Here is a 26813-nt window from a genome sequence, read left to right on the forward strand (position 1 = left end):
AATCGTGTGGGCAGAAATCTGCAACACAAATTTTCGTTTGTGCAACAATGAACAACGAGCTAGAGCGAGAACAAAGTGAGGGCTATCTAAACGGTAGCCCCCACCTTGTCAAAATTGCACGAAAATGGTGCCAATCGTTTGTGCATCGTTTGTGCAGAAATGTGCAACACAAATTTTTGTTTGTGCAACAATGAACAATGAGCTAGAGCGAAAACAAAGTGGAGGCTGTCTAAACGGTAGCCCCCGACCTTGTCAAAATTGGTCGAAAATGGTGTCAATCGTTTGTGCAGAAATGAGCAACACAAATTTTTGTTTGTGCAACAATAAACAATGAACTAGAGCGAAAACAAAGTGGGGGCTGTCTAAACGGTAGCCCCCCACCTTGTGAAAAATGGTCGAAAATGGTGTCAATCGTTTGTGCATCGTTTGTGCAGAAATGTGCAACACAAATTTTCGTTTGTGCAACAACGAACAATGAGCTAGAGCGAAAAAAAGTGGGGGTGTCTAAACAGTAGCCCCCCAACTTGTCAAAATTGGTCGAAAATAGTGTCAATCGTGCGGGCAGAAATGTGCAACACAAATTTTTGTTTGTGCAACAATGAACAATGAGCTAGAGCGAAAACAAAGTGAGGGCTATCTAAACGGTAGCACCCCACCTTGTCAAAATTGCACGAAAATGGTGTCAATCGTTTGTGCATCGTTTGTGCAGAAATGTGCAACACAAAATTTCGTTTGTGCAACAATGAACAATGCGCTAAAGCGATAACAAAGTGGGGGCTGTCTAAACGTTAGCCCTTCCACCTTGTCAAAATTGGACGAAAACGGTGTCAATCGTTTGTGCTTTGTTTGTGCAGAAATGTGCAACACAAATTGTCGTTTGTGCAACAATGAACAATGAGCTAGAGCGAAAACAGAGTGGGGGCTGTCTAAAAGGTGGCCCCACCACCTTGTCAAAATTGGACGAAAATGATGTCAATCGTTTGTGCATCGTTTGTGCAGAAATGTGCGACACTAATTTTCGTTTGTGCAACAATGAAAAATAAGCTAGAGTGAAAACAAAGTGGGGGCTGTCTAAACGGTAGCCCCCCACCTTGTCAAAATTGGACGAAAATGGTGTCAATCGTTTCTGCATTGTTTGTGCAGAAATGTACAACACAAATTTTCGTTTCTGCAACAATGAACAATGCGCTAAAGCGAAAAAAAAGTGGGGGCTGTCTAAACGTTAGCCCCCCCTTGTCAAAATTGGACGAAAATGGTGTCAATCGTTTGTGCATCGTTTGTGCAGAAATGTGCAACACAAATTTTCGTTTGTGCAACAATGAACAATGAGCTACAGCGAAAACAAAGGGGGGCTGTCTAAACAGTAGAACCCCAGTTTGTAAAACTTGGTCGAAAATAGTGTCAATCGTGTGGGCAGAAATCTGCAACACAAATTCTCGTTTGTGCAACAATGAACAATGAACTAGAGCGAAAACAATGTGGGGGGGCTGTCTAAACGGTAGCCCCACACCTTGTCAAAATTGGACGAAAATAGTGTCAATCGTTTCTGCACCGTGCGTGCAGAAATGTGCAACACAAATTTTTGTTTGTGTAACAATGAACAATGAGCTAGAGCGAAAACAAAGTGGGGCTGTCTAAAGAGTAGCCCCCCAACTTGTCAAAATTGGTCGAAAATAGAGTCAATCGTGTGGGCAGAAATCTGCAACACAAATTTTCGTTTGTGCAACAATGAACAACGAGCTAGAGCGAGAACAAAGTGAGGGCTATCTAAACGGTAGCACCCCACCTTGTCAAAATTGCACGAAAATGGTGTCAATCGTATGTGCATCGTTTGTGCAGAAATGTGCAACACAAAATTTCGTTTGTGCAACAATGAACAATGCGCTAAAGCGATAACAAAGTGGAGGCTGTCTAAACGGTAGCCCCCGACCTTGTCAAAATTGGTCGAAAATGGTGTCAATCGTTTGTGCAGAAATGAGCAACACAAATTTTTGTTTGTGCAACAATAAACAATGAGCTAGAGCGAAAACAAAGTGGGGGCTGTCTAAACGGTAGCCCCCCACCTTGTGAAAAATGGTCGAAAATGGTGTCAATCGTTTGTGCATCGTTTGTGCAGAAATGTGAACACAAATTTTCGTTTGTGCAACAACGAACAATGAGCTAGAGCGAAAAAAAGTGGGGGTGTCTAAACAGTAGCCCCCCAACTTGTCAAAATTGGTCGAAAATAGTGTCAATCGTGCGGGCAGAAATGTGCAACACAAATTTTCGTTTGTGCAACAATGAACAATGAGCTAGAGCGAAAACAAAGTGAGGGCTATCTAAACGGTAGCACCCCACCTTGTCAAAATTGCACGAAAATGGTGTCAATCGTATGTGCATCGTTTGTGCAGAAATGTGCAACACAAAATTTCGTTTGTGCAACAATGAACAATGCGCTAAAGCGATAACAAAGTGGGGGCTGTCTAAACGTTAGCCCTTCCACCTTGTCAAAATTGGACGAAAACGGTGTCAATCGTTTGTGCTTTGTTTGTGCAGAAATGTGCAACACAAATTTTCGTTTGTGCAACAATGAACAATGAGCTAGAGCGAAAACAGAGTGGGGGCTGTCTAAAAGGTGGCCCCACCACCTTGTCAAAATTGGACGAAAATGATGTCAATCGTTTGTGCATCGTTTGTGCAGAAATGTGCGACACAAATTTTCGTTTGTGCAACAATGAAAAATAAGCTAGAGTGAAAACAAAGTGGGGGCTGTCTAAACGGTAGCCCCCCACCTTGTCAAAATTGGACGAAAATGGTGTCAATCGTTTCTGCATTGTTTGTGCAGAAATGTGTAACACAAATTTTCGTTTCTGCAACAATGAACAATGCGCTTAAGCGAAAACAAAGTGGGGGCTGTCTAAACGTTAGCCCCCCCTTGTCAAAATTGGACGAAAATGGTGTCAATCGTATGTGCATCGTTTGTGCAGAAATGTGCAACACAAATTTTCGTTTGTGCAACAATGAACAATGAGCTACAGCGAAAACAAAGGGGGGCTGTCCAAACAGTAGAACCCCAGTTTGTGAAACTTGGTCGAAAATAGTGTCAATCGTGTGGGCAGAAATCTGCAACACAAATTCTCGTTTGTGCAACAATGAACAATGAACTAGAGCGAAAACAATGTGGGGGGGCTGTCTAAACGGTAGCCCCACACCTTGTCAAAATTGGACGAAAATAGTGTCAATCGTTTCTGCACCGTGCGTGCAGAAATGTGCAACACAAATTTTTGTTTGTGTAACAATGAACAATGAGCTAGAGCGAAAACAAAGTGGGGCTGTCTAAAGAGTAGCCCCCCAACTTGTCAAAATTGGTCGAAAATAGAGTCAATCGTGTGGGCAGAAATCTGCAACACAAATTTTCGTTTGTGCAACAATGAACAACGAGCTAGAGCGAGAACAAAGTGAGGGCTATCTAAACGGTAGCACCCCACCTTGTCAAAATTGCACGAAAATGGTGTCAATCGTATGTGCATCGTTTGTGCAGAAATGTGCAACACAAAATTTCGTTTGTGCAACAATGAACAATGCGCTAAAGCGATAACAAAGTGGGGGCTGTCTAAACGTTAGCCCTTCCACCTTGTCAAAATTGGACGAAAACGGTGTCAATCGTTTGTGCTTTGTTTGTGCAGAAATGTGCAACACAAATTTTCGTTTGTGCAACAATGAACAATGAGCTAGAGCGAAAACAGAGTGGGGGCTGTCTAAAAGGTAGCCCCACCACCTTGTCAAAATTGGACGAAAATGATGTCAATCGTTTGTGCATCGTTTGTGCAGAAATGTGCGACACAAATTTTTGTTTGTGCAACAATGAACAATGAGCTAGAGCGAAAACAAAGTGGAGGCTGTCTAAACGGTAGCCCCCGACATTGTCAAAATTGGTCGAAAATGGTGTCAATCGTTTGTGCAGAAATGAGCAACACAAATTTTTGTTTGTGCAACAATAAACAATGAGCTAGAGCGAAAACAAAGTGGGGGCTGTCTAAACGGTAGCCCCCCACCTTGTGAAAAATGGTCGAAAATGGTGTCAATCGTTTGTGCATCGTTTGTGCAGAAATGTGCAACACAAATTTTCGTTTGTGCAACAACCAACAATGAGCTAGAGCGAAAAAAAGTAGGGGGTGTCTAAACAGTAGCCCCCCAACTTGTCAAAATTGGTCGAAAATAGTGTCAATCGTGTGGGCAGAAATCTGCAACACAAATTTTTGTTTGTGCAACAATGAACAATGAGCTAGAGCGAAAACAAAGTGAGGGCTATCTAAACGGTAGCACCCCACCTTGTCAAAATTGCACGAAAATGGTGTCAATCGTATGTGCATCGTTTGTGCAGAAATGTGCAACACAAAACTTCGTTTGTGCAACAATGAAAATGCGCTTAAGCGAAAACAAAGTGGGGGCTGTCTAAACGTTAGCCCCCCCTTGTCAAAATTGGACGAAAATGGTGTCAATCGTATGTGCATCGTTTGTGCAGAAATGTGCAACACAAATTTTCGTTTGTGCAACAATGAACAATGAGCTACAGCGAAAACAAAGGGGGGCTGTCCAAACAGTAGAACCCCAGTTTGTGAAACTTGGTCGAAAATAGTGTCAATCGTGTGGGCAGAAATCTGCAACACAAATTCTCGTTTGTGCAACAATGAACAATGAACTAGAGCGAAAACAATGTGGGGGGGCTGTCTAAACGGTAGCCCCACACCTTGTCAAAATTGGACGAAAATAGTGTCAATCGTTTCTGCACCGTGCGTGCAGAAATGTGCAACACAAATTTTTGTTTGTGTAACAATGAACAATGAGCTAGAGCGAAAACAAAGTGGGGCTGTCTAAAGAGTAGCCCCCCAACTTGTCAAAATTGGTCGAAAATAGAGTCAATCGTGTGGGCAGAAATCTGCAACACAAATTTTCGTTTGTGCAACAATGAACAACGAGCTAGAGCGAGAACAAAGTGAGGGCTATCTAAACGGTAGCACCCCACCTTGTCAAAATTGCACGAAAATGGTGTCAATCGTATGTGCATCGTTTGTGCAGAAATGTGCAACACAAAATTTCGTTTGTGCAACAATGAACAATGCGCTAAAGCGATAACAAAGTGGGGGCTGTCTAAACGTTAGCCCTTCCACCTTGTCAAAATTGGACGAAAACGGTGTCAATCGTTTGTGCTTTGTTTGTGCAGAAATGTGCAACACAAATTTTCGTTTGTGCAACAATGAACAATGAGCTAGAGCGAAAACAGAGTGGGGGCTGTCTAAAAGGTAGCCCCACCACCTTGTCAAAATTGGACGAAAATGATGTCAATCGTTTGTGCATCGTTTGTGCAGAAATGTGCGACACAAATTTTTGTTTGTGCAACAATGAACAATGAGCTAGAGCGAAAACAAAGTGGAGGCTGTCTAAACGGTAGCCCCCGACATTGTCAAAATTGGTCGAAAATGGTGTCAATCGTTTGTGCAGAAATGAGCAACACAAATTTTTGTTTGTGCAACAATAAACAATGAGCTAGAGCGAAAACAAAGTGGGGGCTGTCTAAACGGTAGCCCCCCACCTTGTGAAAAATGGTCGAAAATGGTGTCAATCGTTTGTGCATCGTTTGTGCAGAAATGTGCAACACAAATTTTCGTTTGTGCAACAACCAACAATGAGCTAGAGCGAAAAAAAGTTGGGGGTGTCTAAACAGTAGCCCCCCAACTTGTCAAAATTGGTCGAAAATAGTGTCAATCGTGTGGGCAGAAATCTGCAACACAAATTTTTGTTTGTGCAACAATGAACAATGAGCTAGAGCGAAAACAAAGTGAGGGCTATCTAAACGGTAGCACCCCACCTTGTCAAAATTGCACGAAAATGGTGTCAATCGTATGTGCATCGTTTGTGCAGAAATGTGCAACACAAAACTTCGTTTGTGCAACAATGAACAATGCGCTAAAGCGATAACAAAGTGGGGGCTGTCTAAACGTAAGCCCTTCCACCTTGTCAAAATTGGACGAAAACGGTGTCAATCGTTTGTGCTTTGTTTGTGCAGAAATGTGCAACACAAATTTTCGTTTGTGCAACAATGAACAATGAGCTAGAGCGAAAACAGAGTGGGGGCTGTCTAAAAGGTAGCCCCACCACCTTGTCAAAATTGGACGAAAATGATGTCAATCGTTTGTGCATCGCTTGTGCAGAAATGTGCGACACAAATTTTCGTTTGTGCAACAATGAACAATGAGCTAGAGCGAAAACAAAGTGGAGGCTGTCTAAACGGTAGCCCCCGACCTTGTCAAAATTGGTCGAAAATGGTGTCAATCGTTTGTGCAGAAATGAGCAACACAAATTTTTGTTTGTGCAACAATAAACAATGAGCTAGAGCGAAAACAAAGTGGGGGCTGTCTAAATGGTAGCCCCCACCTTGTGAAAAATGGTCGAAAATGGTGTCAATCGTTTGTGCATCGTTTGTGCAGAAATGTGCAACACAAATTTTCGTTTGTGCAACAACGAACAATGAGCTAGAGCGAAAAAAAGTGGGGGGTGTCTAAACAGTAGCACCCCAACTTGTCAAAATTGGTCGAAAATAGTGTCAATCGTGTGGGCAGAAATCTGCAACACAAATTTTTGTTTGTGCAACAATGTACAATGAGCTAGAGCGAAAACAAAGTGAGGGCTATCTAAATGGTAGCAACCCACCTTGTCAAAATTGCACGAAAATGGTGTCAATCGTTTGTGCATTGTTTGTGAAGAAATGTGCAACACAAATTTTCGTTTGTGCAACAATGAACAATGAGCTAGAGCTAAAACAATGTCGGGGGCTGTCTAAACGGTAGCCCCCCACCTTGTGAAAATTGGAAGAAAATAGTGTCAATCGTTTGTGCATCGTTTGTGCAGAAATGTGCAACACAAATTTTCGTTGGTGCAACAATGAAAAATAAGCTAAAGCGAAACAAAGTGGGGGCTGTCTAAACGGTAGCCTCCCACCCTGTCAAAATTGGACGAAAATAGTGTCAATCGTTTGTGCATCGTTTGTGCAGAAATGTGCAACACAAATTTTCGTTTGTGCAACAATGAACAATGAGCTTCAGCGAAAACAAAGTGGAGACTCTCTAAACGGTAGTCCCCGACCTTGTCAAAATTGGTCGAAAATAGTGTCAATCGTGTGGGCAGAAACCTGCAATACAAATTTTTGTTTGTGTAATGAAAAATGAGCTAGAGCTAAAACAAAATGGGGGCTGTCTAAACAGTAGCCCCCAACTTGCCAAAATTGGTCGAAAATAGTGTCAATCGTGTGGGCAGAAATCTGCAACACAAATTTTTGTTTGTGTAACAATGAAAAATGAGCTAGAGCGAAAACAAAGTGGGGACTGTCTAAACAGCAGCCCCCCAATTGTCAAAATTGGTCGAAAATAGTGCCAATCGTGTGGGCAGAAATCTGCAACACAAATTTTTGTTTGTACAACAATGAAAAATAAGCTAGAGCGAAAACAAAGTGGGGGCTGTCTAAACGGTAGCCCCCACCTTGTCAAAATTGGACGAAAACGGTGTCAATCGTTTGTGCATTGTTTGTGAAGAAATGTGCAACACAAATTTTCGTTTGTGCAACAATGAACAATGAGCTAGAGCTAAAACAAAGTCGGGGGCTGTCTAAACGGTAGCCCCCCACCTTGTGAAAATTGGACGAAAATAGTGTCAATCGTTTGTGCATCGTTTGTGCAGAAATGTGCAACACAAATTTTCGTTGGTGCAACAATAAAAAATAAGCTAAAGCGAAACAAAGTGGGGGCTGTCTAAACGGTAGCCTCCCACCCTGTCAAAATTGGACGAAAATGGTGTCAATCGTTTGTGCATCGTTTGTGCAGAAATGTGCAACACAATTTTTTGTTTGTGCAGCAATGAACAATGAGCTAGAGCAAAAACAAAGTGGGGGCTGTCTAAACGGTAGCTCCCCCACCTTGACAAAATGGTCGAAAATGGTGTCAATCGTTTGTGCATCGTTTGTGCAGAAATGTGCAACACAAAGTTCCGTTTGTGCAACAACGAACAATGAGCTAGAGCGAAAACAAAGTGTTTGGCTGTATAAAAGGTAGCCCCACCACCTTGTCAAAAGTGGTCGAAAATAGTGTCAATCGTGTGGGCAGAAATCTGCAACACAAATTTTCGTTTGTGCAACAATGAACAACGAGCTAGAGCGAAAACAAAGTGAGGGCTATCTAAACGGTAGCCCCCCAATTTTGAGAGACAGCCCCCCCACATTGTTTTCGCTCTAGTTCATTGTTCATTGTTGCAACAATGAACAATGCGCTAAAGCGATAACAAAGTGGGGGCTGTCTAAACGTTAGCCCTTCCACCTTGTCAAAATTGGACGAAAACGGTGTCAATCGTTTGTGCTTTGTTTGTGCAGAAATGTGCAACACAAATTTTCGTTTGTGCAACAATGAACAATGAGCTAGAGCGAAAACAGAGTGGGGCTGTCTAAAAGGTAGCCCCACCACCTTGTCAAAATTGGACGAAAATGATGTCAATCGTTTGTGCATCGCTTGTGCAGAAATGTGCGACACAAATTTTCGTTTGTGCAACAATGAACAATGAGCTAGAGCGAAAACAAAGTGGAGGCTGTCTAAACGGTAGCCCCCGACCTTGTCAAAATTGGTCGAAAATGGTGTCAATCGTTTGTGCAGAAATGAGCAACACAAATTTTTGTTTGTGCAACAATAAACAATGAGCTAGAGCGAAAACAAAGTGGGGGCTGTCTAAATGGTAGCCCCCACCTTGTGAAAAATGGTCGAAAATGGTGTCAATCGTTTGTGCATCGTTTGTGCAGAAATGTGCAACACAAATTTTCGTTTGTGCAACAACGAACAATGAGCTAGAGCGAAAAAAAGTGGGGGGTGTTTAAACAGTAGCACCCCAACTTGTCAAAATTGGTCGAAAATAGTGTCAATCGTGTGGGCAGAAATCTGCAACACAAATTTTTGTTTGTGCAACAATGTACAATGAGCTAGAGCGAAAACAAAGTGAGGGCTATTTAAATGGTAGCAACCCACCTTGTCAAAATTGCACGAAAATGGTGTCAATCGTTTGTGCATTGTTTGTGAAGAAATGTGCAACACAAATTTTCGTTTGTGCAACAATGAACAATGAGCTAGAGCTAAAACAATGTCGGGGGCTGTCTAAACGGTAGCCCCCCACCTTGTGAAAATTGGACGAAAATAGTGTCAATCGTTTGTGCATCGTTTGTGCAGAAATGTGCAACACAAATTTTCGTTGGTGCAACAATGAAAAATAAGCTAAAGCGAAACAAAGTGGGGGCTGTCTAAACGGTAGCCTCCCACCCTGTCAAAATTGGACGAAAATAGTGTCAATCGTTTGTGCATCGTTTGTGCAGAAATGTGCAACACAAATTTTCGTTTGTGCAACAATGAACAATGAGCTTCAGCGAAAACAAAGTGGAGACTCTCTAAACGGTAGTCCCCGACCTTGTCAAAATTGGTCGAAAATAGTGTCAATCGTGTGGGCAGAAACCTGCAATACAAATTTTTGTTTGTGTAATGAAAAATGAGCTAGAGCTAAAACAAAATGGGGGCTGTCTAAACAGTAGCCCCCAACTTGTCAAAATTGGTCGAAAATAGTGTCAATCGTGTGGGCAGAAATCTGCAACACAAATTTTTGTTTGTGTAACAATGAAAAATGAGCTAGAGCGAAAAGAAAGTGGGGACTGTCTAAACAGTAGCCCCCCAATTGTCAAAATTGGTCGAAAATAGTGCCAATCGTGTGGGCAGAAATCTGCAACACAAATTTTTGTTTGTACAACAATAAAAAAAAGCTAGAGCGAAAACAAAGTGGGGGCTGTTTAAACGGTAGCCCCCACCTTGTCAAAATTGGACGAAAACGGTGTCAATCGTTTGTGCATTGTTTGTGAAGAAATGTGCAACACAAATTTTCGTTTGTGCAACAATGAACAATGAGCTAGAGCTAAAACAAAGTCGGGGGCTGTCTAAACGGTAGCCCCCCACCTTGTGAAAATTGGACGAAAATAGTGTCAATCGTTTGTGCATCGTTTGTGCAGAAATGTGCAACACAAATTTTCGTTGGTGCAACAATGAAAAATAAGCTAAAGCGAAACAAAGTGGGGGCTGTCTAAACGGTAGCCTCCCACCCTGTCAAAATTGGACGAAAATGGTGTCAATCGTTTGTGCATCGTTTGTGCAGAAATGTGCAACACAATTTTTTGTTTGTGCAGCAATGAACAATGAGCTAGAGGAAAAACAAAGTGGGGGCTGTCTAAACGGTAGCCCCCCCACCTTGACAAAATGGTCGAAAATGGTGTCAATCGTTTGTGCATCGTTTGTGCAGAAATGTGCAACACAAAGTTCCGTTTGTGCAACAACGAACAATGAGCTAGAGCGAAAACAAAGTGTTGGGCTGTCTAAAAGGTAGCCCCACCACCTTGTCAAAATTGGTCGAAAATAGTGTCAATCGTGTGGGCAGAAATCTGCAACACAAATTTTCGTTTGTGCAACAATGAACAACGAGCTAGAGCGAAAACAAAGTGAGGGCTGTCTAAACGGTAGCCCCACACCTTGTCAAAATTGGACGAAAATGGTGCCAATCGTTTGTGCATCGTTTGTGCAGAAATGTGCAACACAATTTTTTGTTTGTGCAACAATGAACAATGAGCTAGAGCAAAAACAAAGTGGGGGCTGTCTAAACGGTAGCCCCCCACCTTGACAAAATGGTCGAAAATGTTTCAATCGTTTGTGCATCGTTTGTGCAGAAATGTGCAACACAAAGTTGCGTTTGTGCAACAACGAACAATGAGCTAGAGCGAAAACAAAGTGTTGGGCTGTCTAAACGGTAGCCCCACCACCTTGTCAAAATTGGATGAAAATGGTGTCAATCGTTTGTGCATCGTTTGTGCACAAATGTGCAACACAAATTTTCGTTTGTGCAACAATGAACAACGAACTAGAGTGAAAGCAATATGGGTGGCTGTCTAAACGGTAGCCCCCACCTTGTCAAAATTAGACGAAAGTAGTGTCAATCGTTTCTGCATCGTGTGTGCAGAAATGTGCAACACAAATTTTTGTTTGTGTAACAATGAACAATGAGCTTGAGCGAAAAAAAGAGGGGGCTGTCTAAACAGTAGCCCCCCACCTTGTCAAAATTGCAAGAAAATGGTGCCAATCGTTTGTGCATCGTTTGTGCAGAAATGTGCAACACAAATTTTTGTTTGTGCTACAATGAACAATGAGCTAGAGCGAAAACAAAGTGGAGGCTGTCTAAACGGTAGTTCCCGACCTTGTCAAAATTGGTCGAAAATAGTGTGAATCGGTGGGCAATTTTTGTTTGTGTACCAATGAAAAATGAGCTAGAGCTAAAACAAAGTGGGGGCTGTCTAAACAGTAGCCCCCCAACTTGTCAGAATTGGTCGAAAATAGTGTCAATCGTGTGGGCAGAAATCTGCAACACAAATTTTTGTTTGTGCAACAATGAAAAATGAGCTAGAGCGAAAACAAAGTGGGGGCTGTCTAAACAAAAGCCCCCCAACTTGTCAAAATTGGTCGAAAATAGTGTCAATCGTGTGGGCAGAAATCTGCAACACAAATTTTCGTTTGTGCAACAATGAACAACGAGCTAGAGCGAAAACAAAGTGGGTGGCTGTCTAAACGATAGCCCCCCACCTTGTCAAAATTGCACGAAAATGGTGTCAATCGTTTGTGCATCGTTTGTGCAGAAATGTGCAACACAATTTTTTGTTTGTGCAACAATGAACAATGAGCTAGAGCAAAAACAAAGTGGGGGCTGTCTAAACGGTAGCCCCCCACCTTGGCAAAATGGTCGAAAATGGTGTCAATCGTTTGTGCATCGTTTGTGCAGAAATGTGCAACACAAATTTTGTTTGTGCAACATTGAACAACGAACTAGAGTGAAAGCAATATGGGGGGCTGTCTAAACGGTAGCCCCCACCTTGTCAAAATTAGAGGAAAGATGTGTCAATCGTTTCTGCATCGTGTGTGCAGAAATGTGCAACACAAATTTTTGTTTGTGTAACAATGAACAATGAGCTAGAGCGAAAAAAAGAGGGGGCTGTCTAAACAGTAGCCCAACCACCTTGTCAAAATTGGAAGAAAATGGTGTTAATCGTTTCTGCATCGTGTGTGCAGAAATGTGCAACACAAATTTTTGTTTGTGTAACAATGAACAATGAGCTAGAGCGAAAACAAAGTGGGGGCTGTGTAAGCGGTAGACCCACCAACTTGTCAAAATTGGTAGAAACTAGTGTCAATCGTTTCTCCATCGTTTGTGCAGAAATATGCAACACAAACTTTCGTTTGTGCAACAATGAACAATGAGCCAGAGCGAAAAAAAATGGGCGCTGTTTAAACTGCATCCCCCAAAATGACAAAATTGGCCGAAAATGGTGTCAATCCTATGTGCATCGTTTGTGCAGAAATGTGCAATATAAATTTTCGTTTGTGCAACAATGAACAATGAGCTAGAGCTAAAAAAGTGGGGGCTGTCTAAACGGTAGCTTCCCACCTTTTCAAAATTGGACGAAAATGGTGTCAATCGTTTGTGCATCGTTTGTTCAGAAATGTGCAACATAAATTTTCGTTTGTGCAACAATGAACAACGAGCTAGTGCGAAAACAATGTGGGGGCTGTCTAAACGGTAGCCACCCGACCTTGTCAAAATTGGACGAAAATCGTGTCAATCGTTTGTGCATCGTTTGTTCAGAAATGTGCAACACAAATTTTCGTTTGTGCTACAATGACAAATGAGCTAGAACCAAAACAAAGTTGCTCGCTGTCTATACGTTAGAATACCCACTTTCACTTAATTCTTCGAAGATGGTGTCAAAAGTTTGGGCATCATTTGTGCAGAAATGTTCAAGTGGGTATTCTAACGTATAGACAGGAACCCACGTTCTTTTGATTCTAGCTCATAATTTATTGTTGAACAAACGAAAGTTTGTGTTGCAGATTTCTGCACAAACGATGGAGAAACGATTGACGCCAGTTTCGACCGATTTTGACAAGGTGGTGGGGCTACCGTTTAGACTGCCCCCACTTTGTTTTCGCTCTAGCTCATTGTTCATTGTTGCACAAACGAAAATTTTGTTGCACATTTGTGCACAGACGATTGACACTATTTTCGCCCAAATTAGAAAAGTTGGGAGCTATCGTTTAAACAGCCGCCATTTTTTTCGCTCTGGCTCATTGTTCATTGTTGCACAAACGAAAATTTGTGTTGTACATTTCTGCACAAACGATACACAACCGATTGACACCATTTTCGAGCATTTTTGACAAGGTGGGGGGCAACCGTTTAGACAGCCCTCACTTTGTTTTCGCTCTTCCTCATTGTTCATTGTTGCACAAAAGAAAATTTGTGCTGCACAAACGATGCAGAAACGATTGACACCAGTTTCGACCGATTTTGAAAAAATGTTGGGGCTACCGTTTAAGCAACCCCCCATTTTTCGCTCTAGCTCATTGTTCATTGTTGCACAAACGAAAGTCTTTGTTGCAGATTTCTGCACAAACGATGGAGAAACGATTGACACGTTTCGACCGATTTTGACAAGGTTGTGGGGCTACCGTTTAGACTGCCCCCACTTTGTTTTCGCTCTAGCTCATTGTTCATTGTTGCACAAACGAAAATTTTGTTGCACATTTGTGCACAAACGATTGACACCATTTTCGGCCAAATTAGAAAAGTTAAGGGCTATCGTTTAAACAGCCAACATTTTTTTCGCTCTGGCTCATTGTTCATTGTTGCACAAACAAAAATTTGTGTTGCACATTTCTGCACAAATGATGGGGAAACGATTCGCACCATTTTTGTGTAATTTTGACAAGGTGGTGTGGCTACCGTTTAGACAGCCCCCACATTGTTTTCGATCTAGCTCATATTTCATTGTTGCACAAACGAAAATTTGTGTTGCACATTTCTGCACAAACGATGCACAAAGGATTGACACTATTTTCGGCCAATTTTGACGTTTCTGGGGGCTACCGCTTAAACAGACACCATTTTTTTCGCTCTGGCTCGTTGTTCATTCTTGCACAAACGAAAATTTGTGTTGCACATTTCTGCACAAACGATGCACAAACGATTGACACCATTTTCGACCATTTTGTCAAGGTGGGGGGCTACAGTTTAGACAGCCCCCACTTTGTTTTAGCTCTAGCACATTGTTCATTTTGCACAAACGAAAATTTGTGTTGCACATTTCTGCACAAACGATACAAAAAGATTGCCACTATTTTCGGCCAATTTTGACAAGTTGGGGGGCTACCGTTTAAGCAACCCCCCATTCTTTTCGCTCTGCCTCATTGTTCATTGTTGCACAAACGAAAGTTTGTGTTGCAGATTTCTGCACAAACGATGGAGAAACGATTGACACCACTTTCGATCGATTTTGGCAAGTTGGTGGGGCTACCGTTTAGACTGCTCCCACTTTGTTTTCGCTCCAGCTCGTTGTTCATTGTTGCACAAACGAAAATTTGTGCTGCACATTTGTACACAAACGATTGACACCATTTTTGACCAATTTTGACAAGTTGGGGGGCTACCGTTTAGACAGCCTTCCCACTTTGTTTTCACTCTAGCTCATTGTTCATTGTTGCACAAACGAAAATTTGTGTTGCACATTTCTGCGCAAACGATGCACAAACGATTGACACCATTTTCGTCCAATTCTGACAAGGTGGAGGGCTACCGTTTAGACAGCCCCCACTTTATTTTCGCTTTAGCGCATTGTTCATTGTTGCACAAACGAAAATTTGTGTTGCACATTTCTGCACAAACGATTGACACCGTTTTCGACCAATTTTGACAAGGTGGGGGCTATCGTTTAGACAGCCCTCCCACTTTGTTTTCGCTCTAGCTCATTGTTCATTGTTGCACAAACGAAAATTTGTGTTGCACATTTCTGCACAAACGATGCACATACGATTGACACCTTTTTTCGTGCAATTTTGACAAGGTGGGGGGCTACCGTTTAGATAGCCCTCACTTTGTTTTCGCTCTAGCTCATTGTTCATTGTTGCACAAACGAAAATTTGTGTTGCAGATTTCTGCCCACACGATTTACACCATTTTCGACCAATTTTGACAATTTGGGGACTACTGTTTAGTCAGCCCCTACTTTGTTTTCGCTCTAGCTCATTGTTCCTTGTTACACAAACAAAAATTTGTGTTGCGCATTTCTGCACACACGATGCAGAAACGATTGACACCATTTTCGTCCAATTTTGACATGGTGGGGGGCTACCGTTTAGACAGCCCCACTTTGTTTTCGCTGTAGCTCATTGTTCAATGTTGCACAAACGAAAATTTGTATTGCACATTTGTGCACAAACGATGCACAAACGATTCACACCATTTTCGTCCAATTTTTACAAGGTGGTTGGGCTACCGTTTAGACAGCCCCCACTTTGTTTTCGCTCTAGCTCATTGTTCATTGTTGCACAAACGAAAATTTGTGTTGCACATTTCTGCACAAACGATGCACAAACGATTGACACCATTTTCGACCAATTTTGATAAGTTTGGGGGCTTTTGTTTAGACAGCCCCCACTTTGTTTTCGCTGTAGCTCATTGTTCATTGTTACACAAACCAAACTTTGTGTTGCACATTTCTGCACACACGATGCAGAAACGATTGACACCATTTTCGTCCAATTTTGACATGGTGGGGGCTACCGTTTAGACAGCCCCCCACATTGTTTTCGCTGTAGCTCATTGTTCAATGTTGCACAAACGAAAATTTGTATTGCACATTTGTGCAGAAACGATGCACAAACGATTCACACCATTTTCGTCCAATTTTTACAAGGTGGTTGGGCTACCGTTTAGACTGCCCCCACTTTGTTTTCGCTCTAGCTCATTGTTCATTGTTGCACAAACGAAAATTTGTGTTGCACATTTCTGCACAAATGATGGGGAAACGATTGACACCATTTTCGACCAATTTTGACAAGTTTGGGGGCTTTTGTTTAGACAGCCTCCACTTTGTTTTCGCTCTAGCACATTGTTCATTGTTACACAAACAAAACTTTGTGTTGCACATTTCTGCACACACGATGCAGAAACGATTGACACCATTTTCGTCCAATTTTGACAAGGTGAATGGGCTACCGTTTAGACAGCCCAACACTTTGTTTTCGCTCTAGCTCATTGTTCATTGTTGTACAAACGAAAATTTGTGTTGCACATTTCTGCACAAACGATGCAGAAACGATTGACACCATTTTCGTCCAATTTTGACAAGGTGGGGGGGCTACCGTTTAGACAGCCCCCCCACTTTGTTTTCGCTCTAGCTCATTGGTCATTGTTGCACAAACGAAAATTTGTGTTGCACATTTCTGCACAAACGATGCACAAACGATTGACACCATTTTCGACCTATTTTGACAAGGTGGGGGGGGGGGCTGTCTAAATGGACGTATTTTGTGCGGTCATGCTTCCGTTAAGCAGTACAGGCCAAGAGGTACAATAGATTCGTGTTCGCATAGCGTCAACATTGAATACTCATCGGTATAGCACGACACTCTACATCAGTAACATTAAAACAAACATTATGAGGAAAATAGTATAGGACAGATTTATCACTGCCTTTCTTCTGGTCAGATGTGCGCGCTTTGAAAAGTTGATTCTTTAACATTAAAAGTCATAAAACCTAAATAAAGAAATATATCGACCTGCGAATTGTTTTTATTATGTGATATGAAACCAAATCTGGAACTTGTGATATTTATTTACTTCCATCATTCCATCCGGAAAATTAGTGTAATTTGTGCAAAAGGGAATGTTTTCGTGGTAGTAAATTTTGAGATGACTGCTGGCATGCTATAACTTTGAGCTTCGCTTTATCTCAAGTAGATGCAGACATGTCGGAAGGTTTGATTCTTGTAGATTCACTAGTTCAAACGCTGTCAAAAATGAGATCTGGAAAATGACTCTCAACGAAAACATTCGAACAAATTTATAAAGAATGTTTGGAGATATGGAAAGAAAATGGTCTTGAAATTCCAGAGCCGGAAACAGATAGAGTATAGGGGTTCCTCGTGGAAACGAACCAGATATTCGCTATCGAAATATCACAAATTCATTTTGGATTAATCTCTTCCTTCATTGGAGGCAGAAAACAAATTTTTTAAAGATAATATACTAAGAGATATTTTTCTGCCTACTATTGGTAGGATAATCACTGAGACGGAAAAACGCTTTGGACTATGTAGCAAAATCATTAGATCAATCAAAGCTCTACATCCAAAAAGTGAAAACTTTCTAAATTACAACATTGTAGAGCCTATGGCCCAACATTATGGAAGTGATCTGGAAACATTCAAATGTGAACTCAAAATCAGAGAAAACCAAAGTTGATTTCTTGATGAATTTCATTGATCTTGTTTGTGTCTACAAAAATGCATTCTTAGGAACCTACAAGCTAGATATCATCTATGTGACTATACTAGTTTCTAGTGCTACATGTGAAAGGTCATTCTCATGTTTGAAAAGATTAAAAACATATACGTAATTCAATGACTGATGATGCGGTAAAAAGTTTAGGATTGGTTTATATTGAAGAAAATTGCTAAATCGTTAGATCTTGAATAAGTTGATGAGTTTGCTTCTGCCCACAAGAATAGAAAGATCCTTTTTTAAGTAGAGGCATGAACCTATAAGTTATTTTCTTTACCTATAAAAGTGTATTTTCTGCTTCGACTTAAATCAACCAGCTACACATATTTTAAACGCCGTGATTAAATAACTACTTACTTATATTAGAAATCAATTGTATTAATGTATCCTAGTTGTTTGAGGTAGTAAATTCTTACATTGGAGATGGCCCTTTCAAAATTTCCTTCGGCCCTTCATTGGCAGTGATTTATCTACACCCCCTAACCTCCCCCAGCATCCCCCTAAAATTATCGGACACCCCACGGAAATAAATTCATTACACCCCCCAATTAGGGGGATGTAATATTAAAAAGATTCATTCTCGTTCTGCCTAAAGCCCTCCAGGACTTTGTAGAAAATATTTTAAACGATCTTATCTTTAGGCAAAACGGGAACATCCGTTCTGCCTAACCTTTGGAGACAGGGAATTATATGCGAGGATTAAATTTCTAGGGAAATGCAGCACCTAAAAGCTTGAATTCTAGTGTGTTTCTATGCAGATCGGGACTCATGTATAAAATGGCTGCAGTAACGAGGGCGGGAACTAAATCCAAGCTGTCAAAATGCAAGGAAAATTCTGACGAGGACAAAATCTAAAGGACCAAATCACAGAAGTATATATTGGATGTAAAAGTGCAAACCTTATACGATTATTTTTCCCTACAATTGTCATATATTCTAAAATGCTATGTGTATTTTTTCAACTGAAATAACTTTTTCTTTCTTTTAAAATGCTGAAAACTCTTAAAATGAGTAAAAATGTTATAATATAAGGACAGATTAGCTTTAATTACTTTCACACATACCGTGGGGGCCCGAATGATAGGGCAGAGTGGGACTCTGGCGCTCCTCTGGCTCTCGAGCAAACAAAGTATATTAAATACCAGAAATACTAGGAATAATATAGCAACCATAAAGATGGGCCTCCCTGACGCATACCCATATGAAAAGTTCTGGGTATTCCTATTTATTATACCTTTAATGCGTTTGAAATACGTTTAACATATTACCAGTAAGACAATTCATTTAAATTATGAAAAGTAACTGTGATGCTATTTTTTTTCTTTTTAAAGTCGTTCTTGTGTGGTAGCATATAACAGTCTTTTATTTTGAGTAATGTATAAATATTTGTTTTAATTCATGAATACTGATAAAGACTCTTTTTAGCAAATATCAAAATGTGAAATATATACTTACCATAACAGTCTGACATCTTTTATTGGATTTTCAGCATTAAATATATATATATATATATATATATATATATATATATATATATATATATATATATATATATATATATATATATATATATATAATTTTCGTAAAGTGAAGAATTTCAGATAACATTTTAGATGCATAAGAGACGAAGAAAAAAATAATCATTCCTTTATATTAATCTGCGCCTATGATCTGTCGCTTGAATTTAGTCCGCTTTGTCTGAATTTTCTTGGGGTTTGTCCTCTTGAATTTTGTCCTGCATTCGCAATAATCTGTTTAATAATTCTAACAGAGCTGTAAGAGGAATAACTATTTCTTCAAGTTATTCTCATCTACTTTGGTAAAGATGAATGTGATTTTCTTAAAATACCTACGGGCAAATGGAAAATTGATTGACTCAGTTGCAAGAAAGCCATTTGACATTGTAACAGAAACGAACATAAAACAAACTTAATTTGATATAATATCAAATTATTTCACATAAAGATTGTATTCACTTTTTCAGTAGTTCATCTCTAACATGCTAAGAGTCGCAATACGTAAAAGGTGCCACAGTTCATATCCTCAGACATATTTGGCTGTATATTAAGTAAATAATTCAAGAGGATGCATAAGGTGATTCTTAAGAAAGAATGTTAGTGTTCTACATCACAATTCCTTTTTCGGCATCACCTTATCAGCTGATTTGTCTTATATGCATAATTCTATACTATATGCAATAGTATCATATATACTTCTATTTTCATATTTATATTGTCAATGTAGATAAATACCAGCAATACAAAACATCAATATCAATATTGAAATACTTGTATGTTTTTTGTAGTTTCAATCAAATCAAAAGGTCAAATAATCGGGGATAAGGGCCGTCTTAAGTATCCTTTAGCATTGTTTGTTTATGGCCAAACATGTCTTGAGGATATGAACTGTGGCACCTTTTACGTACTGCGAGCAGCAGCGGTTTTAGGGGCGCGGACAAAATCCAAGCGGACAAAATCCAAGAAAACAAAATCCAAGCTAAATTCTGACAAGGCGGACAAAATCCAAGCGGATAAAATCCAAGGAACAGTATCATGTTCACAGCTGTGATATGTGCCTGTGAACACCCTAATTAAATTGTATGTTTGTTTCTTTCTTCAGTTGTCATGCATTCTAAAGTTTTATCTGTAATTCATCAATTTATTGAAATAACATTTCATTTATCTTTAAAGAACTGAAAATCCAATAAAACATGTAAGATTGTCACAGTAAGAGTGCAGATGAGCTTTAATTACTTGATTGTTTGTTGGTAGTGTTTTATGTATATTTTGAAACAAATAATTATGATATACTAATCAAATTTTCGTCAGAAATGATCAAAATGTGAAATATGTAGTGGGTATTTTTAATAATGTAATAATGTGTGTGAATTAAATAATGTAAAAGTGTTATCTAGAAAATCGAAATGTGAAAATGTGTCTAGACAAACTAAATGAAAATGTATATATTATTGGTTATTTTGACAATTATAACTGAAGTAAATACTTTGAGGGTAGAGAAATATTTTTTATTTAAATTATATCTTTTTAATTTTATTTTTACTTTAATTCTCAATAAATATAATAGAATTAAGTAAGTAGTGTACTCTTCTTAAGACTGGGCTGCTTTGCTGTTATTTGTTATCTCTGATATAGCAAGCCAGTGCTTTCATTTTCTGGTTAATTTATGTGAGTATACTCTTTTTAGTCAAAATATTTCTGATCACCCTAAATTGTATTGTCCTAGCAGTGACCAGACTATTTTATGAGTAATTAAAGCTCATCTGCACTCTTACTGTGTCAATCTTACATATTTTATTGGATTTTCAGTTCTTTAAATGTAAATGAAATATTATTTCAATAAATTGAAGAATTACAGATAAAACTTTAGAATGCATGACAATTGAAGAAAGAAACAAACATACAATTTAATTAGGGTGTTCACAGGCACATACCACAGCTACGCACATGATACTGTTCCTTGGATTTTATCCGCTTGGATTTTGTCCTCTTGGATTTTGTCCGCTTGGATTTTGTCCTACACTCAGTTCGTAGTGCCCTTGCTGTTTTTTGAAGATTAGGACAGTCTTAGGGAAATCACGTGTACTGATTGCAAGCACCTGGAAGATTTTCTCGTAGATTTTGACAGCTCCAAATCAATACATTCAGTGAGTGAACTAGGAGTGCAATTATATCGGTAGTCCATTTTACTTTGATTGGTGTTGCTTTTATACAGATGGAGAACGAAAATATTTCACCGTTCGAACATTTGAAAGAATACTTTTTTCTTAAGAGCTGAGGATGATGGTAGACAGAATTTAAAAGTAAAGTGTCTGAAGTGCTCCGGTGGAAAATATTTATCAACAACTAGGGTGCCATAATTAAGGATTTACAGTAAGGGGTTAATATGAATAAACTGTGTTCTGATGAGCAAGCCTACTTTATTACTAGAAAATAGTTTGCTGATGATATGTAATATTGGAGTTCTTTCAGATCAGTTTGTTTATCCTAGAGTCCCGTTGATAATTGATTTGAAACTAGCTTTAAAAAGCATGTATCGATTTTAGAGTTACTGGCAAGTTTTGATTCACTTCCAGTTCATGTGTTCTCATTTTATTAGTTGTAGTGTAATGTTTCTATATATTCTGTATTTTAATTTTACATAACAACATTGTTATTATTATATAATTAGTTTAGCAGAATAATAATAAGCAACCATTTTTCTAACGCATAGGGATGAGCACGAGTCAAGCTAAAACTCGACTCGACTCGAATTCAAGTCGAGTTTCGAGTCAAGTCAAAGGTAATATCCTTGAGTCGAGTTCCGAGCCGATTCAGTTTTTCGCGTCGAGGTTCGAGTCCAGTCGAGTTTGATAAATGGCTCGTTCGTTTTAACTCGTCTTGAAATCATGGCCTGATTACACTGGAAAACGAAAGCCATGAGAAATGTAAGCTAAACAGTAATATGGAATACTTTAGTGTTGCTCACGAGAGGGGACACTGCTCGCATCTCGTCTCGTCTCGATAGCGAGACCACAAGAGATTTTTTTAACAAGCTCAGCTCGGCTCGGCTCGGCTCAACTGAGAAGATGGCTCGAGCCGGCTCACTTGGAGTGAACCATCAGCTCAAGCTGGCTTGGTAGGTATGAGCCATGTGCTCGGTTTGGCTCAACTAAGCCACGGGCTCTAGCCGAGTCGGTTGGGTATGGGTGAGCTGTTGGCTCGGCTCACTTCTCGGTTCGGGTCGATAGTGAATGAGCTGTGAGCCGAGCTGCTCGAGTCGTTGACAATTCTAAACCCGGGCCGAGCAGTTTTGAAGATATTTGGTCAGTGCCCTATAACCTTTAACAGTGTTTGGCTCGAGCCCGAATACTCAACCTGGACCCTCAACCCAAATTCAGAAGCTCTGAACAATGTCCCTGACTCTTAGACTTCACGACTACCGAGGTTGGCAATCAACTTGTTTTTTAGTATTCAAATGCAAACCGCCTATCTTTCATTTTTATATACAGTGTTGTAATAAGTAGTAATAATAATAATACTAATAATACTAATACTAATACTAATACTAATAATAATAATAATAATAATAATAATAATAATAATAATAATAATAATAATAATAATAATAATATAGATTGTAGTAGTAATAGTGTCATTGATAATAATTATACTGTCTATGTAATATATTTGAAGAATGTACTCGAAACTACACACCGGATTTGGCTCGACTCAACTCGAAACTCGACCCCAATTCGAGTCGAGTTGGAGGAAATTTTTCGAGTCGAGCTCAAAGATGTCTGTTTCTAGTCGAATCGAGTTCCAAAGAAAACTCGCTCAAACTCGCTCGTGTCCATCCCTACGAGTAACGCAGTATGGCATTTTAGCAATGTTACATTATATGAAAATGTTCATATGTCAAGTAAAAATTTGTCCTTGCATTTACATAAAGCGATTCAGAACGTGCAATAATAATAATAATAATAATAATAATAATAATAATAATAATAATAATAATAATAATAATAATAATAATAGCGATAGTAGTAGTAGTAGTAGTAGTACGGAAAATAGAAGTAATATTTTTTTCATATTTTGAAAGTTTCGGACCTAAAAATAATGCGTTACTTTTGAAGTAAAGTAACAGTTACTTTTTGGGGGCAAGTAACGCGTTACTAACGCGTTACATTTTAAGAGAAAGTGAAGTAACTTGTAACGCGTTACATTTTCACAAGTAACTTACCAAACACTGGTCTTTTGTGTCATTTCGTGAGCACTACTCCGTTGAACTGAACTATTGTTCTGATATGTTTGAATGTACAGGACAATGTTGCAAAACAACTAGCAAAACAAATCTTTACACACAATGTGAACTTTTTTTAAAAAAAATAAATAAGTTGTAGCAGTAAATAAAACGTTAAAAAAAATCAAGGCCAACACCCGATAGAAAAATTCAAACATAAATGTTAATGCAACAAAACACATCCGTTAGATTACCATCTCGTTTTCCTTTTTAGTATGGCCAAACAGACCCTAGGCTAGATTGCAACATGCAATTTACTTACTAGATGATCGTTGCTTCTGTGCTTCGAATGTGACTGAATTATTTCCTCTACAATCTGGTAATGCTTCTTTCTTGGCTATGTGCTTGGTAAGTACTGGCTATATTATAAGATTTCTTTTTTAATACAAAACGTATACAATGTTTGCTACTGTTGGTAACCATTGATAACCTTTAGCTAACAGATATAAACATAAACATTTTAAATTATAACTTTAAAATCAACAAGTACTTTGATCTCACGGATAGAATGGGGCGAAATAGATAAAATTAAAAACAAAGGTATGAACCTTTGAAACATCTTTATATAATTCAATGCGGAAATTTATATAATTCAATCGGTGATTGCAGAAAGGGCCTCCTAAGTCTACTTTTTGTAGCTTTGAGATACTAAATAAAAACTGTTTAAATTCAGGACTGTAGACTTTTCTTGTGCTGGACTTTAGTTCAATGTTGTGTTTTTCCACCATTGTAACGCCTCTACACTCACCATTCTTATAGACAAAGTTGTGTATACCCCTAGAGACATGGAGAAGTTCACAAACCAAATTTCAGAAAAAATGTGACAGGACCTTTCTGCAATCATCGACTCAATTAAGCTTCCTTTTCACTCATTAGCCGTTTAGATTTCTGTTTCCAAAGCATTCTTAAATGTTCAAGGCTAATACCTAACACATACATCAAGTAAGACAACTTATCTATTTGAAAAATACAATGCCTTCGTGACTCACTTAGTATTCCATTCTTCTCTCGAAGACAAGTAAGATTAAGCTCTATGAATATTTTATAACAAAGTCAATGGTGAATTGCACCTTATAAAGTAGGATTTAGTGTGACTACAGGCAAGAGAAAATCGGATATTAAATTTTGAAAGATAGACCTAAATATATAGAAATCATACATTAATTTTAACATATAAATATACTTTAAATTGTAGACGTTTTTAAAGAAATACATCTTACCTTTGTGTATAAGTAGAAATAAATGAAACAAAAATACGACTGTTTTTAATTTTTCAAAGCTTTAAAATATCGTACTTATAGTCAAAAGTATAATAAAAGAGAAGGTAGTATTCAGTGTGTTTTAAAATAGATTCTTATTTCGAATTCGAAATAAATCAATTTGAAACTTCTCCTTTCTTAACATATTTCTAATATGATCTCACACACCCGCAGATGAAGTTATCTCTTCTGTAGTATTGGATAAGGAGTTGAATTTGACAAAGAGGCCGTGGTGGCACAGTGGTAGAGCGTTCACCTCTTGTATATGAGGTCCCGACTTCAAACTCTGCTCCCACCAAGTGAACTTTGTGGTGGACACACACCGTGTGCGTGAGTTTCCTCGGAGGTTCTCCCGTTTCCTCCCGCTTTCTTCATTCCACTATTTCATTCATTTCTCATCATCAGCATCTCCTTTAGCCTAACCGGCATATCGTGGGACGTAAGATTTAAAGATTTCATTTTTGAATATGACAAAAATACGTAGCTCATTTCCACATTGCTATAGATTCGAGTAGAAAAGTATTGCCTTTGTATGAGTACTGTGTACTCAGCAATAATAGCAGAGGAGAAAGTTTGTGATTGTAATCTCGAAAAAACAGATTCAAAATGTCAATGGATTTACATATTACATGTTCCCTACAAGCCGAAAAAGAGATTTTTGGATGTCAATCCCATGTTCATCCTGATGTGTACACACACACACCTAGAATCCATACCTTTCAACGCAACCAGACCAAATTTTAAACTTAAGATTTTCAGTTTTTAATTTTTTCATGCCTGCCAAAATAAAGATTGTTTATTGCGACTATTTTGGAGAATTTTGTATATAGCCTATATTTCATAAATCAATAGATCTATTTATTTAATAGCTTTGTTACTATGTCATAAGTAGACATTGGATTTTGATACACTTAAAATTAATGAAATATGCATAGAATTATGCGGTTAAATGTGTTAAACTATGTTTTTAATATGCATTAACAGTACAATAAAAGGTAACACTTTCAAACATGCAGCGAAGTTGTGACAGAAGTTTTGTAAGTGAATTATAATGTGGAAACTGTACTTTACGTTCAGGGACTTTTTTCCAGAATTTATTATTATGATATTTACAGTTTATACAGGGGTGCCCACAGAGGGGGGCTATGACGCAAACTGCGTCATTGAAATATTTGGGGGGGTTAAAAATCTATATAAATATGTTTGAGGGGGTGTAAAAATTAATCGAAAAGAAGATTTTTTCATGGAAGAACACCTACGGATAGATAATTAAGGGGGGGCTGCGTCATGGACATAAGGAGGGGTGGGCACCACTGGTTTATATATTCTTTTTTTTTTTTTTAAAGCATACATAGATTATGAGATTAAAGTGAGCACAATACTATGAGAACATAATTTCTAGTTTTTCTTCTCAATGTATTTTAGAGTGCATTTACTTTACATGAAATAATACGCGCGTCACGTTTCTACATGTTTTCATGTATGAAAAATAAGTTTTCAGTTTTTAACAATTTATTCCTTCCCGTATTTAGCCTTACAGTAAGTATATCACAAGATGCTTCTCTATATTTTCTGACGTTTATAGCCAGAAAATGACCTGCCAACGTAAACAGATGTTACCGGACAACATATACGGAAAGGAGCAAGATTAATATATATCTGGCAAATTGGAATATAACCTTTGAAGATATTTTTCAATAGCTTCAGTTGTTTTGTAGTTGGAGTTTCTGGCAAGAACATCCGTCAATTTCCTTTCTACATAGCACCCAAATTTACCTGAAACTGACTGGAACTCGTGTTGAAGTTCAACTAGAACTAAACATCCATTGAGCATCATTTCTCGCGTTTCTTGTTTCTGAATTGATGTTGATACGATATTACAACGAATCTTTATCACTATCAAATTTTTGTTAACATCTTGGCAATTGAAAGTGCCTTTGCTCTGCTGATCGGTTGCTAATAATATTAGTCTTCATAAACTAGGCATTCTTCCATCCTCCCAGCAAAAAGGCAGTCTGTTGCATAGACATTTAAATGCATTGAAAATACAATCTAAAATTCAATTTACTGCATGTTTTAAGCGTATGTTTGAAATAAAAACTTATAGAATACACTGTATATGCTCTTAAGCATTAATATATGTTTTACCCTTCGAAATATGCAATTATATGCACCAAAACTTCAAATTCAAGCTATATTCTTGTTGTTAGAGACTTCTACCAAGTTTAACATAGATGCATATAAGCAAACAAATTTGCATAAAAGTCAGATGTCTAGTTATAAGTAACTTCTCTGGTAAGAATCCAGAAGGACTGTACCTTTAGT

General features: G+C 38.7%; 1 protein-coding gene across 1 annotated transcript in view; it reads left to right on the forward strand.

Annotated features, from left to right (window-relative positions):
* The first annotated feature begins 23465 nt into the window (after positions 1 to 23465).
* The window catches only part of Cln7 (CLN7/MFS domain-containing 8), a 169078-nt gene continuing 165730 nt past the window's right edge, over positions 23466 to 26813 (forward strand). Inside the window, exon 1 of the mRNA XM_081751662.1 lies at positions 23466 to 23577. Coding sequence (XP_081607788.1) covers positions 23552 to 23577 — 26 coding nt within the window. The 5' untranslated portion in view covers positions 23466 to 23551. The remainder of the gene's footprint in view (positions 23578 to 26813) is intronic.

The sequence above is a fragment of the Thermobia domestica genome, chromosome 3 (genome assembly GCF_964235325.1).
Source record: "Thermobia domestica chromosome 3, izTheDome1.hap1.1, whole genome shotgun sequence".
In the NCBI taxonomy this organism is placed as follows: Eukaryota; Metazoa; Arthropoda; class Insecta; order Zygentoma; family Lepismatidae; genus Thermobia; species Thermobia domestica.